A 14,167-nucleotide genomic window follows, 5' to 3' on the forward strand; every position below is an offset into this window, starting at 1 on the left:
ATATAATTTTGTATATCAAAAGCTTGGATTTGATTCATTTTGCATTTTTGCCGGGCCTCGAAATTCGGCTGAAATTATTCGATCTCACTTTATTGATCACTAAACCTTTGCGGAGTTATTAATAAGGCAGAAGAGAAACATATCCCTCTTCTAAGGCTTTTTCTTTATGGAAAATAGATGGGGTTGCTGCTATTTGTAATCATGAGTCCCCTAGTCATCATTACTATACTTGAAAATTTATATTATTAGCCCTTACATACACACACACACACTCTCTCTCCTCTTTTTCTTTCCCCTAATTACTTCTTTGGTTGATTTTTTTTTACATAATAGATGTCTAATAATTAATATTTATTTAGTTAGAAAATTAATAAATAATCTATTATTTTATATTTATTTTACGCTTACAATTAAGTATAACAAAATTTATTATCTAATGTATTTTTTAAAATATTAAATTTATTATATTCAAAGAATGATATACTAAAATTATTCTAATACTGTTTTTTTCACGTAGGGTATCAAGTCAAGAGTGGACAAGCAGTGGCAAAGCCACCTTTGCTTCAGGAAGTTCATTCGAACCTTATTCAATAAAAAATTATATTATTTTTATATGATTAAAAATATTTTTTATGTATATATCGTAGATATTAAACTACTTCGATTAGGTCATATATATACTTCTAAACCCCTCAATAAAAATTCTGGCTCCTCGAATGTGGACAAGTACTTGACGGGTGAGTAGTTACAAACAATAGGCAGGGCACCACATGGGGAAATAATGTTTATTACACATATTGAAAACTACAATTCCACCTATTTATAGGATCTCACCACCCTTCCTATACTTGCACTCAAAATCTTCATTCATTTTCATCATATTTCAAATTTCATCAATATTCTCCTTTGTTCAACCAAAAAAAAAAAAAAAAAAACTCAAAAAGTGAACAAAATGTGTATGAGTTCAACAGAATGGAGTAATTCATCACGTCCTCTTTATTTTTCTATGCAGAAAAAACAAAGATCAAAGATCTCTAGAGTTCAACTTCATAGGCTTGCAAGGTAATTAAATACAAAAAAGATTGGTGCTCTTTTTGTTATTCATTTTATTTTTCATAATATAAATGATCATCGCATTTATCTTGTTATTTTGCTGTCGTTATTTCTCTTTCAAACTTGTTTTAATTATACTTCTTTTGAGCTGAGAGTCTATTAAAAAACAAGCGCTTTACTCCACAAAGGTAACGGAAAGATTTATGTACATCCTACCTTCCCCGACCTTACTTGTGGGTTACACTGGACATACATGTTGTTGGTGTTGTAAGAGAAAGAGCATTTTTTTTTCATTTGCAGTTAATTACAATGGCTAAATACTCTTTGAGTTGTGCTAATATGAAATTTCTTGTCTGTTCTGATAACATGTTAAAATATGTAATGGGGGCTAACTCATCTAAAAACTCATGCCACTCGATAGAGTATATTATAAATTTACTTAATTATATTATGTCTCAACATCTTTAATGTATTTTTTTTTTTTCGTCTAGTTTAATTTTGTTATATTTTTATTTTTATTTTTACAGGAGGAAGAGAAGTGAGATAAAAGAAACTAAGAAGGATATGGAAATGAGAAACTTGAAGCTTTACATGGAAAATATGAGCATTTTAGAGGAAAATGAGAAATTGAGAAAGAAAGCAAGTCTACTCCATCAAGAAAATATTGCTTTAATGTCTGAATTTCAAAAGAAATTTTCCAAGTTTGATAGAGTCTCCACCAAAGAGACCCCTCATCCACCCACCCTCAAATTGACAAAATAACTGTTATATTTATTATGAGAGAAAAGTGTATGGATGACAAAAATAATATATTTTGTATTATGTACATGTGTCTTATTCAAGCTATAATTAATGCTACTTGTGTTCTTTATAAATTGCTTCATTTTACATTGTTTTAATATTTGAACATGCTTTGCTAAAAAAAGCACCGCACTAAAACTCCCGTATCACAGTCGGGAAAGAATCAGACTATAAGAATCTACTATAATCATTTTCTACAAAAGAATGGTTCGACAACATTAAACTTGTGACCTTCTGGTCAATAATTTGTCTCATTGAACATGCTTGCTAACTTATTTAATTTGTTTGAGTAGACTTTGTAGTTTGTAACATGAAAAAATAAAGCAAACAGGTTGCTAACTATAACAAGTTAAACAAAGCTAACATCATTAATTATAAGACTTGTTTAGGCTATTAGTGTATATATAAGTTCAGAGGTGGAGGTAGAGTATAATTTATGAGTTCGACCGATCTTATTATAGTAACTTTAGTTTAAACTCTATATATAAATATTAATTTAAACTCAACAACTTTAAAAAAAAAAAAAAAAAAACTAAAATTTTAAATACATAAGTTTCAAAATTTGACTCCACTTTTGTACAAAATTAAATTTTTAATGCATGATCTAGAATACATTATTCTTCTTGATTTGTATGTATTTTGTTGGGCTGTTTCCATGGCAAAAGTAACTGTTCTTTTTTTTTCTCCTTTTCAATATAGTAGTACAACAGGTCCAAAAAGCAGCAGATAAATATGTGAAACTTCTAAAATAATCTAGTTTGAGGAGTACAAATCTGACAAACTTTATAGTAGCAGGGTTTTGGTCCATTGGTGTTTGTACTATATGTTGATAAAAAAACTACAAGGATAAAAAGCAAAATTTATCAATAACTCAAGGATCAAAAAGTTAGTATGCGTACTAATTCGAATTCGCACGAAAATTTTGATGTAAAGATAAAACGTTTTTATTTACTGAAGGCTCGAACCACAATGAGGTATCATGAAGGAAATGCTTTTCTCTTATTCTTAGTTTGTTCCTCTTGTTTTGTATGTACTTTGTTGGTTTGTTTCTGTGGTGCAAATGCAACTGTTCTTTTTTCTCCTTTTCAATAGTGAATATGTGAAACTTCTAAAAGAGTCTAGTTTGAGGATACTAAATCTCACACACTTTATACTAGCATGCATGTTTGGTCTTTTAGATGCTAAAAATTAAATAGAGTTATGACAAACGTTTTCATCTCAAATGTTTTTGGGAATGAGTACATAAGTAATAAAGATGAGGAATAGTAACAAAAAAAAAAAAAAAAAAAAAGAAAGAAAGAAAGAAGTGAGGGTAGGATAATGGTGTCACTTCCAATGTTTGATGAGTTCAAGTCAGCAAAAGAAGTAGGAGAAAAAAAAAAGACTGCACGATATAAAGGAAAACAATGCAGATATTAATGTCTTCTTTAGACATTATTCGGATATATAGGCGAGAGGTGTAAGCATTACGAGATGAAAAACAATCTCATACTAAAAGGAAAGATAATAGAAACATCTCCACGTGGAATTCGCCTAATATGTCATATGTATCTCATTTTCAGAAGCTTGTCGACCTAAAAGTCTGTCAGTTCTGTTGAATCCGTCATCATTAGCCCGCCCTCTATTAGGAACGTCACAACTAGTGCGGAATAATTTTCTCAATTGAGTACATAAAAAGATGAGAAAGAAATGCTCTAACAAGCAAATTAAGTATACTAGTTAACAGTAAAATAGGAGATTAGGATAATGTACTTTAGGATAATGCATTATTACATAATTCCAAACAAAAACAACCTTTTTCTTTTTCCCAACAAAAGGAGTTGTGTGAAGCTTCTTCACACGTGGGGGTGGGGTGGAAGGGGGTGGGGGTGGGGGTGGGGGGGGGGGGGGGGGGCTAATTAACCAAAATCATAAGGAGAAAAAAACACTTTCTCAAAAGTCAGGGCTGTTGGCTCGAGATTGTCTGTTTCTCTATGGCAACATTGGGTTTGTTTAATTTAATCCTTCATTTACTACAAAACTCCACTTTTATGGAAGATACCAAAGAGACTAATTTATCAAATGCAAATGTAAATTACAGGGATAAATATTCAAATTTGCACTAAAAATAAAAACTGGGACTAGGTTGTTTTTTTTTCTTTTAGGTGATAATAACTAGCTTTTAACTGTGTTAAAAGGAGGAGTTCATGATATATATTTAATTCTGCTTGTGTGAGCTCACTCACATTGTCGGCTCCAAGCCCGAATAAAAAGGTTGGTACATTTTATCCTCCCCAAAGTCCAAACCCATTTGTGGGATTACATTGATTGTGGTGTTTGTTTGGTTCTTGATAGATCTTTATGTTGTAACTTTGCCTTTGTAAATCATGAAGAGTAAAATGAAGGAAAAGACCATTTATACAAAATAATTTAAGTTTACATACATCCAAACGTAGGCTCAAGCTATGATTCTGCTCATGAGCGTAATGGTATAAGCCTACTCGACCGTGAGACCATTGGCCAGACGGATACAAAAGTGGCCCTAGCTTTACAAGAGTCCTGTGTGGAAGCGCTTTAGTTCAATGGTCAAGGTAGTCACCATCGCCAGTATAATTTCACAAATTATAACATGTTACGTAGCATATAAAAGTTACCTGATTGTGTAAATATTTCTTATACTAAACGGTACGCACAACTTAAACTCTAGTAGAAAATTAGTAATACCATAGTGTTCAACATCAATTTTGTGTGTGCTCAAGGAAGTAACTAGTAGTCAAACTTCTAAGTGTGTACTTGTAGAGGTATCACTGGCCTCTAAAAAGTTAATGTACAAGGTCAATAAAATGGCCTGTAAAATCATAATACCATTTGAAATTATTCAATTAACTTTGGACCTCAAGGTATTTTTAAAGGTACAGCACATCCCTATGCATTGACCTAAACTTGTGCTTAGGATTCTATCTTACATAAAAGGTTTCTATATAATAATAAATCCCAACCATTTTAATATTCCACCTCTACTCCAAGCTTGCAAGATTTGAGAAATGCCAGTTTACTCTACAGCATAGGGTCACATATTCTATGAATTTGTATATTAGTAGGCAACATGCATAAAGCTCAAGGACTAAGGCAAATCAAAATTATTGTATTTTCTTATAACCATGGGTTTCCGACCACCTTCCATACACCTCGACTAAATCTGGAGGTGCCTGCCACTTCGAATCAGCACAGCTAGTCAACTACCAGGTGGTTATGTCCATCAAGGTTTTATACATTGGAAAGAAATCGACTAATGTTTCTCCCTCGACTGGGAATTGATCTTGAAACCTGATAGTTTTTAACTCATTTCATTGACCACTAGATCATACCCTTGAGTGCACATTCAATACTGCGTTGAGACAGACAGCCCCACCCCCCAACAGACACAGCCCGACACCGCCACAAGTTAAGACGCATTTACAAAAGTCAGCTTCACTTTGTCTTTCATATTTCTGCAGTCATATCTGCGATGCAAAAGGGGATAGGTACAGGGAATTCATACAACCAAACCCTACTAATCTGGGATTGACGTATAGCTGATTGGATGATATTCTTGCGATGGCATACACTCGAGGCTCGCGGCCAATAACAGAGACAAATGACAATTACTATGTTGTATTCATACAAGCAAACTGCAGCCCGCTTGCATTTTGCTATATCAGCAACAGAGCAATGATTAAGAAACTAGTCAAACAGGGAATTGGAGAAAATAATACGTACACAAACAAGAAGTGTGTTGAAGAATCCGGATATAATTTATGACAACTACAATTCATAGAAAGTCAATAATTGTCATCTTAAGATGTCAAAAAGAAGTTGTTTAAAGTATGTACAAAAATGCAAAAAAGCTAAAGTCAAGAAAGTTTCTTGACAAACTCACCAGCCATCAAAAAGGCAGAATAATTTTCTTCCAGGGACAGCTCGATCCACACTGGTTTTCTTGCTAAAAGTTCTTTACTTCCTACCATGGAATAGACACTTCATCTTTTATTCAACATGCTTTGTGTCAATTATGTACGAAGTGTTACAGTGTTCGGCAAACAATGTTTCTTCTTCTGCAAAATCAATTAGCATTTTTACTGAAAGTTTCTTTTTAATGCAAACACGAGAAGGGACTGCAAGAGATCAAATGAAGTACCACGTAGATAAGGAAACTGAAAGAGTGATGAAATTTGAGAAAGTAAACCAAACTCAATGCTCAATAGTTCCTTTATTGCTCCTGTGATCTGTATATACGGAATGCAGCAATGCACATTGTGGCATTACCAAGAACTGTCAAAGCTGCTTGTAGAGCCACCAATACCTGAAACTCATGCATCAAATGTATGTCATTTACAATAAGAAAACAAGATAAGAATTGTCTGAGAATACTGGAAAATCCTTCAAATGGGAAAAAATGAATATAAACAAGGACAAGCAGCATGTGTATTGCCTTATGGTTTGAACGCGTAACTCTCGTAGATATATCGTGATTTGTAGTCCAGTTAAATTATGAAAAGAAGTATTATATTCTACTATTTCCATCAAACAAGTGAAAGTGGAAGGCGAAATCAACAAAATCTTTGAAGCATTAAACTGTAGCTTCCACTGTTTGTTTGTTTTTTCATTCAATAATTTTCAGATTAGTTTGGTGGTTAGTTTGTGGGACTATATGGGTATGTTGTTGTTGTTGTAGTCTGGTGGTTAGTTTTCAAGTTTATCACAGCACTTTGTATTACATCAATAGTCAAAGGTGTGTAACTGTGTATAACCAATAGTTTAAATTCAGGTTCACTTAAAAAATGTCACTATACGAGGACAGGACCCCAGCTCTTTCAAATTCACAGATGAGTTAAGGCTAACGCAGGCAAATAGAAATGGAGAGCTGGCAAGTAGTTTTTTTAAAATTTTATTTTATGACAGAAAAATCTGTCTGGGGCCAAAACTTAGGAACAATCGCAGCCTTCGCAACTCGGGATCATGGGCCCGCCAGTCAATCCTTGTTTATGAGGTTATCATTGAATTTCTGGAAAGTTGCAGTAATTGATCATATATCAATTTTTCTTTCTCTTTACCTCATAAATTGTTTTTTTTCCTTACCTCATGATATTCATCGACTATGGTAGAAATTCCTACTTTTAAGGAAATATAAGAATTGATCTACTTACCTCAAGGGACTCGGAGTTGTAAAAGAAATGCCATGTGCAGGCACAAAATGCTCCGCCTAACAGGGGCACCTAGACCAAAAAGTGGTACACATAAGCTGCTAAAGAACCAATAAGATGGTACAAAAAGGAAGATAATACATGATAGAGAAGAACATAGGGAAAAAGAAGAGAAACTTATAACAATAGAATGTGGTAACCTTTAACTAAGACTCCGAAACTCCAGAGCCTAGATCTCACTTCATTTCTCCCGAACAAGGAGAAGGAATAAAAGTGTTGAATCGTGTGAGCACTACATCTAAAAACTTAAAATCTTAAACTGTTAGAGAAGGGATATGTTTGTTTAGGTAATTGACAAAGGGGATATGAGATGTATCATTTTTTGAACACTTCCCCATTAGCTTAGATAGCAGCAGTCACATGCCAATTATGACGATTAAGGAAGTTCATCGTAAGAGAGCCCAACTTCTTTTTGCTCACTGATGTAATTCCAGCATCCACTGGATGCAAACTTGATGAAACTTCCACTTTACCTAATAAAGAAAACATTAGTTATGATGATTAATTCCTCTAAAGTTTAGAATACAAACATGGAGTTGTTAGAAGCACCGGGAGGATCAGCAGTAATTATCACATCCTATCAGACAGTGTACTTGGGAAATTAAAATGAGCCATCCATAACTTAGTGTATCAAACTGCTCTATAGGTATGTTTTTCTTCTTTTATTCAATTTTTATTAGATATATGGGAATGTAAGCCTCGAGTTTTCACCTAATTTACACTTTTTCATGACATACAACATGATTGACCTGAGACTACCTCACTTGCACCTCCTAAACAACTGTAAGGACTTCATCTTTTAACAATTGGTCTGTGATGCGTCGGTTACCTAATTACTTTAAAGAAAACTCTAATTTTTTTCTGAAGAAACTGACATGCATCACGCAGAGTCTCAGGTTCCATGTAATCTCTTCACCATGTCCCCTGCTTGGAAATATATTTAACTTCCAATGTACTCTGTCAATGTTCGTAACCTATTATCGAAGTTGATTTCAACATCGACTTAGACGACGGTTCAAAAAATTTATAAAAAAGAAAGGATGAAGAGGCTAACTTCCTGGTCAAAAATATTGACTGCACGATTATCTAGTTCATCAAAAGTTGTTACTACTTGACAAATTTCATGTTGAACGGTATGGTTAAGCAAGTTCGAGAAAGTAGTTCTCCAAAAAAGGATAGAAGTTTGTGGAAAGAGAAGCTTAATTTCCTTCTTTCACTGGAGTATGATTTATAATATTAAACCTCTAACTTAGAAGGGGTAAGAGAAGCTTAATTTCCTGTTTTTGCCAGAGTATGATCGAACACATATTTTGTCTCGATAATATGGTAACATAAGTATGATCAAGCACATTCAACCTTTACCTTAGGACGGAAATATGACAGCCCGATCCAGTTTGAGAGTCTACCAAATTGTTAAGATGCAAACATTTATTATAACCTGATTTCTCAGTTCAAAACATACTACTCATGCTGAGACAGAAATTTAATCATCAAAAGACAGAAAATATGTGAAAAACTTTCGTGTCGCAACATCTTCACCATAGAAGAGCTTTTATATCCAGACTCTCTCTTAGCTGCTCAAACAGCTTACAGCTCCACAATGGCATTGCCTAGCCCTTTTAATTATGTTAAAATCTATAGGGAAATCGTAACAGTTATTTTGTTTTGACATACATAAAGAAGTTTCAGTAAGTATGGAGCAAAAAGTGCGAGCATCTCCAAAGCCACCCCTTCCGATGACTCTTTCTTCAACTCAATAGACCCAAATCCTTGCCAAACCCTTAAAGAACTACCTCTCTTAACCGACATATCTCTGCTCCCAGAGACTTTCTTTAGATCACATATTCACATTGTACCGGTATTTGTTTCCACTTGACCTTCAGGAAACAACATGAGCGATGGAACATTTATTTGCTGCTGATAAAAGTTTCCTTCCCCATAATACACCTTCCTCTTGTTTATATTACCTTTTTTCACAATGTTCAGATTTAGCCAATGCACATCATAGATTGAGATATTTTCTTTTTTACTATCCTAATGCTGCTTGCTAAGGAAATTTAAATGACTGAACAGTGTTCCACCTGTTACAGAGAAAGAACAAAGTGGATGCAGATAATTAAGAGAAAGAAGTCAAACATCCAAGGAGAAACGGCCAGTATCCACAGAGGATTGTGAAAGAGTTAAGGATGATCCGCGGTTAATATTATTAACCAAATAACATTCTCCGTACCACTTCCCAAGACATATCTGAAGGTATTCTAATTACAATATGAAAGTTCAGTTGTAGCTGAAAGTTCTTGAATATATTAGCCTCAAGATTTTCTGGTTCTATCTCAATAACAAATGATAAGGGAAGGGTTGAAGTTTGAGAGGCTAACTGAGTCAACCCGAACTGCCATGGCCAAGCGAGACGTAAGAGGAAGAACAAGTTGGGAGGCTGACTTTTATCAGAGTTATTTTCATGCAATGCTTGTACTTGATACTTCTTTTTCAACTCATCCCATTGTTATCACATGAAAATACACAAGGCCTCATATCTAACTTGCCATTTCATTCTACGCTAATGAGCATTTGAATTAAGATGATTTAATATAGCAAACATGAGTACCCTAAGATGATCTAATATAACAAACATGATCGTGTACCCACCAAAGATGATCTAATATAACAAACATGATCTTTTACCCACCAAAGATGATCTAATATAACAAAAATGATCGTTTACCCACCAAAGATGATCTAATATAACAAACATGATCGTTTACCCACCAAAGATGATCTAATATAACAAACATGATCGTTTACCCACCATCTGTCATATGCCTTTACAAATTATAGTTCTGTATATATGGAGACAAACACACGAATATCAACGAATACATGTATGCCATTGACAGTTATAACAATTACTCACAAATAGTATTTTTTTAGAGTTAATGGTTCAAAACACACTTAAAGTATCCTGATTTATTGAGTTTCATACCAAACTATCAAGTGTGTGAGTTTCCTACCTAAACTATCACCAACTAGTTAGCAAAACAAACCCAAACTAGGCTCAAACAACTGATTGTTTAGGTGTGTTTTGCTAACTAGTTGGTGATAGTTCAAATATGAAACTCAAAAAACTGGAATACTTTAGGTGTGTTTTTCACCTTCCACTCTTGTTTTAACAATTAAATTTCAAACAATCACACCTAGGGGGGAATAAGCAACACAAATTGGAGAAAAGCCAGAAAATTTGCTGGTGAGAGTTGAACATGCGACTCTATTGGTTACATCACCTTGGCCCAACCTATTGGGTAACCTCATTGGCCAATTGTAAATTTGCAATATTTCAGAGCAGAAAGCACAAAACTTAACAAAAATTTACGACTTTATGAATGCTAATGAATCAATGTGCACCAAATTACAAATCTAAGAAAATAACATTACTCACCATGCCCCAAGAGAGTCCCTTCCAAGAAGCATTTCCAGACTTCTCACCATATTGCCAAACCAGAGCCATTGCAGTAATCCTTTTAAACAAAGCATTAGTGAGTCATTTCGTTTTAGACCAAAAAACATATACTCTAGCCATAATTTATTTGGCAACCGTTTCCTTTTCTATCCATTCTAAGGGTGTGTCTGCTATGGAGAACACGTTTTTCAATTTTTTCCATGTTTGGTTGATCATTTTTTTTTATAACCGTGGTGTCCGGGCCATCTTGCGCGCACCTCGACTAATTCCACAGGATACCTGCCACCTCCCACCAGCAATTGGTACCAGATAACTCTATCCACCAAGGTTAGAACACACAAGAAGAAATCACTTAGTGTTTGTCTCTATTGGGAATTAAACCTGAGACCTATTGGTGCTCATCCCAACTTCATTGAACCACTAGGTCACACCCTTGGGTGCAAAATTTTTGGAAAGTATATATTCTCCAAGAAAATAAGTTTGGCATGCCAAATTGATTGTGTCCCCGACCTCCAAACACACCTCACCCCACCTCCACATCCACATAGCTCCCAAGTCCCACCTCTCCACCCCTACTCCCCACCCCCATAGTATTTGATTGTTTCCCTAGATTATATACAAAATAATTTTAGCCGATATTTTATGCTTACATAACAAACATCACAAAACAAGTTCCCCATTTCATATTGATTGTCTACTCCCCACCCCCGACCTCTAAACAGACGTCACCCCCACCTCCCCATTGCTCCCACTTCACTGCCCCACACTCCTACTTCCTACCCCGCCTCCATAATATTTGGTTGTTTGCTTAGAATATGTATAAAATAATTTTAGCCAATATTTTCTGCTTACATGCCAAACAACAAAAAAGAAGTTCTGCATTCCGTACTGATTGTCTCCTCCCCACCCCTGACCTACAAACACACCTCATCCTTACCTCTCCATCGCTCCCACCTCTCCATTTCCACTACTCCCCACCCCACCCCTAAGTGTTTGGTTGTTTGCCTAGACTATATAATAAGATCTTTTAAACAATATGTTTTGCTTAATGCTTACATACCCGACATTAGAAAATAAGTACTCACTCTATCCCAATTCAAGTATCTAACTTTCCTTTTTGTCTATCCCCAAAAAATGTCTCTTCTTATATTTAGTAAACTTTCCAATTCCAACATCCTGCGTGGCAAGTCTAATATAACAAGATTAATGGACTACACACATCTTTAATTTAATTTAAGAGTACAAGATTCAAAAGTCTCACTTTTTTATCTCTTAAACTCCATGCTCAAGCCACTTAAATTGAGATAGAGGGAGTAATAGAGCAATTTATATATATAACAAACATTTTCCTTTGCACCATACTGGCAAACACACCCTAAAAGTTGCAATCTTTCTATTACTCATGCTAAATAAATTTAAAAAACGATTAAAACTAGAAAATCAATTGTATATTGCAAAGTAAAATACCATTCAACAACACTGGAAACATGTATAGCCCAAGTAGGTAAGGAGAGAGCATTAGATGGTTCATTGAATTGTAAAGAAGAACCCATTACACCTATTTCTGAAGCACACGCTGCATCACTTCCCACCATTACTGTTGCCAAAGCGATTCCAGCGACACACAAAATAGTAGCCGCACTTTTCAAAGGTAACGCAGTGTATAATAAATTCTTGTGATTCCATCCATTCTTGAATCCCACGCATGGAGGAAGCTTTAGTGCATCAAGCTTGGAAAGGAGGGCAAATTTGTAATTTCTAGTTTGTGAGGTGAATTGGGTTTGTTTTGGTTGAGGGGAAAAGGGCAATTTGGGAATAGAGATTAAGGTAGAACTTGCCATAGCTGATTGTTTGGAGTAACATGTGAAGAAGAAATGAAGATGGTATAGATAGTCATAAATCAAGAAATTATTAATTTGTGAATTTATTTGATAGTGTTATTATTTGAAGTCAAATATTTATGTGTACATGTGTCTTATTCAAGCTATAATTAATGCTACTTGTGTTATTCATAAATTACTTCATTTTACATTGTTTTGATACATGAATATGCTTGCTACAAAAAGGCACCACACTAAAATCTCGCTTATAAGCGGTCTTATCTTATATTTTTGTAGAAGAATAGTTCAACAGCTTAAAATCGTGATCTTCTAATCAATAATGTGTCTCATTGAACATGCTTGCTAATTTGTTTGAGTAGACTTTGTAACATGAAAAGTAAAGCAAAAAGGTTGCTAAACAAAGCTAACATTATTAATTAAGTAAAAAGTCTAATATACCCTTCAACTATTTAAAATGATACACAAATACTTTTCTTCCATCTTTAGACTTAAAAATACACTTTCATCCATCTATTTAGCTCAAAAATATCCTTAATATATCATAAATGACTCAAAAATGTTGTTCTTCCTCTATTGGTTCAAAAATACCCCTCCATCCACCTATTTGGATCAAAAATGCCCTTAACATTAAATTTAAGTCCAAAAATGTCTCCTCCTTTGTATTATATTATTTTTTTGGGTTTCACCTAGGGGTAATTTTTTTTGTAATTACAATTTTTGAATTATGATATTATATATTTTTTGGTGGAATAGATATGCATTAATTAGTATATTATTTTTTTGGTTTCACGTTGTAGTGGGCTTTTTTTAGTTACAATTTATTTTATTATTATATTATTTTAGAGTTTTTTTAATTACAACTTTTTATTACTATATTATTTATGAGTTTTTTTAATTATAATTTTTTATTATTATATAGTTCTTGTGGGTTTTACGTCAGGGGCGTTTTTTTTTTCAATTATTATTTTTTTAGTTTTAGGTTGGTACCAAGTTATCAAGTAATTTATGGTACATCATAATAGCTATATTTATGGTAATTTTTGTTTTCTCAAGAAATATGTTTTAACTATTTTAGGACTCTTAATTTTCTTCCATATATTTTCGAACTCTTAATTTTTCTATATGTTTCGGGTTTCATATTTATATATTTTAGGACTCTTAGTTCCATTCTATATATTTATTTAATAAAATAAAAATTAAAGGAAAAAGATTAAATGATTTTATCTATTATAAAGTCTTCTAAGGGAGAATCTTTTTTTTTTAAAAAAGTTATTATTATTTTTTTTGGTTTCACGTAGGGGTGTTTTTTTTAATTATATTTTAATATATATATATATATATATATATATATATCATTACTATTTTTCCATGTATTATTACTATTTTTATGGTTTCATGTTGGAGAAGGATAGAAGTGTAAAATATTATACATTCTTACCTAAATTAAATAAAGACTTAAATTACTTTCAAGTTTTTTTTATATATATAAAAAGTTCAAAACCTAAAAAGAACTAAAAGTCTTCAAAATTTTACCTAAAATATGTTTTCTAATATTTGAGCACACATAGATAATCATTAACTATGAGAGTATTTGTCCTTTGCTAATTATCCTATTTAAGGAATTCTTTTCTAATTTTGCACTTAAACATTAATTAATTCTTTTTAAATTTTTATATATAACTAAAAAAATTAGTGAAAAGAGGACCATTAAATTGTGAATGAATTTGAGTCTAATTACATGTGGACCAATAAAAATAATGTCATGTATTTAATTTAAATAAAATTATATTTTA

At 33.2% G+C, this 14,167-nt stretch overlaps 2 protein-coding genes across 4 annotated transcripts; one reads left to right on the forward strand and one right to left on the reverse strand.

Annotated features, from left to right (window-relative positions):
* Positions 1-843: 843 nt before the first annotated feature.
* LOC107852486 (protein LITTLE ZIPPER 1) lies at positions 844-1,928 on the forward strand. The gene is made up of 2 exons (XM_016697517.2): positions 844-1,062; positions 1,581-1,928. The coding sequence occupies exons 1-2, from the start codon at positions 953-955 to the stop codon at positions 1,813-1,815; spliced, it is 345 nt and encodes a 114-aa protein (XP_016553003.1). The 5' UTR covers positions 844-952; the 3' UTR covers positions 1,816-1,928.
* Positions 1,929-5,572: 3,644 nt separating this feature from the next.
* LOC107866791 lies at positions 5,573-12,539 on the reverse strand. 3 transcript variants are annotated; one of them, XM_016712782.2, is made up of 5 exons: positions 12,001-12,539; positions 10,513-10,591; positions 7,020-7,088; positions 6,011-6,175; positions 5,573-5,927 (listed from the first exon to the last, which is right to left on the reverse strand). In XM_016712782.2, the coding sequence occupies exons 1-4, from the start codon at positions 12,372-12,374 to the stop codon at positions 6,083-6,085; spliced, it is 615 nt and encodes a 204-aa protein (XP_016568268.1). In that variant the 5' UTR covers positions 12,375-12,539; the 3' UTR covers positions 5,573-5,927; positions 6,011-6,082. The 3 variants fall into 3 exon arrangements, with proteins under 3 accessions (XP_016568268.1, XP_016568277.1, XP_047271275.1); XM_047415319.1 differs by lacking the exon at positions 5,573-5,927 and adding an exon at positions 7,217-7,549 and having other exon boundaries at positions 12,001-12,463; XM_016712791.2 differs by lacking the exon at positions 7,020-7,088 and having other exon boundaries at positions 12,001-12,460.
* Positions 12,540-14,167: the final 1,628 nt, after the last annotated feature.

This window comes from Capsicum annuum, chromosome 1, assembly GCF_002878395.1.
Source record: "Capsicum annuum cultivar UCD-10X-F1 chromosome 1, UCD10Xv1.1, whole genome shotgun sequence".
Classification (NCBI taxonomy): domain Eukaryota; kingdom Viridiplantae; phylum Streptophyta; class Magnoliopsida; order Solanales; family Solanaceae; genus Capsicum; species Capsicum annuum.

Excerpts from the sequence above, each read along its gene's own strand:
- LOC107852486 (XM_016697517.2), top strand. The coding sequence starts at position 953 with ATGTGTATGAGTTCAACAGAATGGAGTAATTCATCACGTCCTCTTTAT. Across the intron at positions 1,063-1,580 it reads CAACTTCATAGGCTTGCAAG|GAGGAAGAGAAGTGAGATAA; the intron begins GTAATTAAATAC and ends TTATTTTTACAG.
- LOC107866791 (XM_016712782.2), bottom strand. The coding sequence starts at position 12,374 with ATGGCAAGTTCTACCTTAATCTCTATTCCCAAATTGCCCTTTTCCCCT. Across the intron at positions 10,592-12,000 it reads GTTTCCAGTGTTGTTGAATG|GATTACTGCAATGGCTCTGG; the intron begins GTATTTTACTTT and ends TTTGTTTAAAAG. Across the intron at positions 7,089-10,512 it reads AGGGACTCTCTTGGGGCATG|GTGCCCCTGTTAGGCGGAGC; the intron begins GTGAGTAATGTT and ends TTTTTGGTCTAG.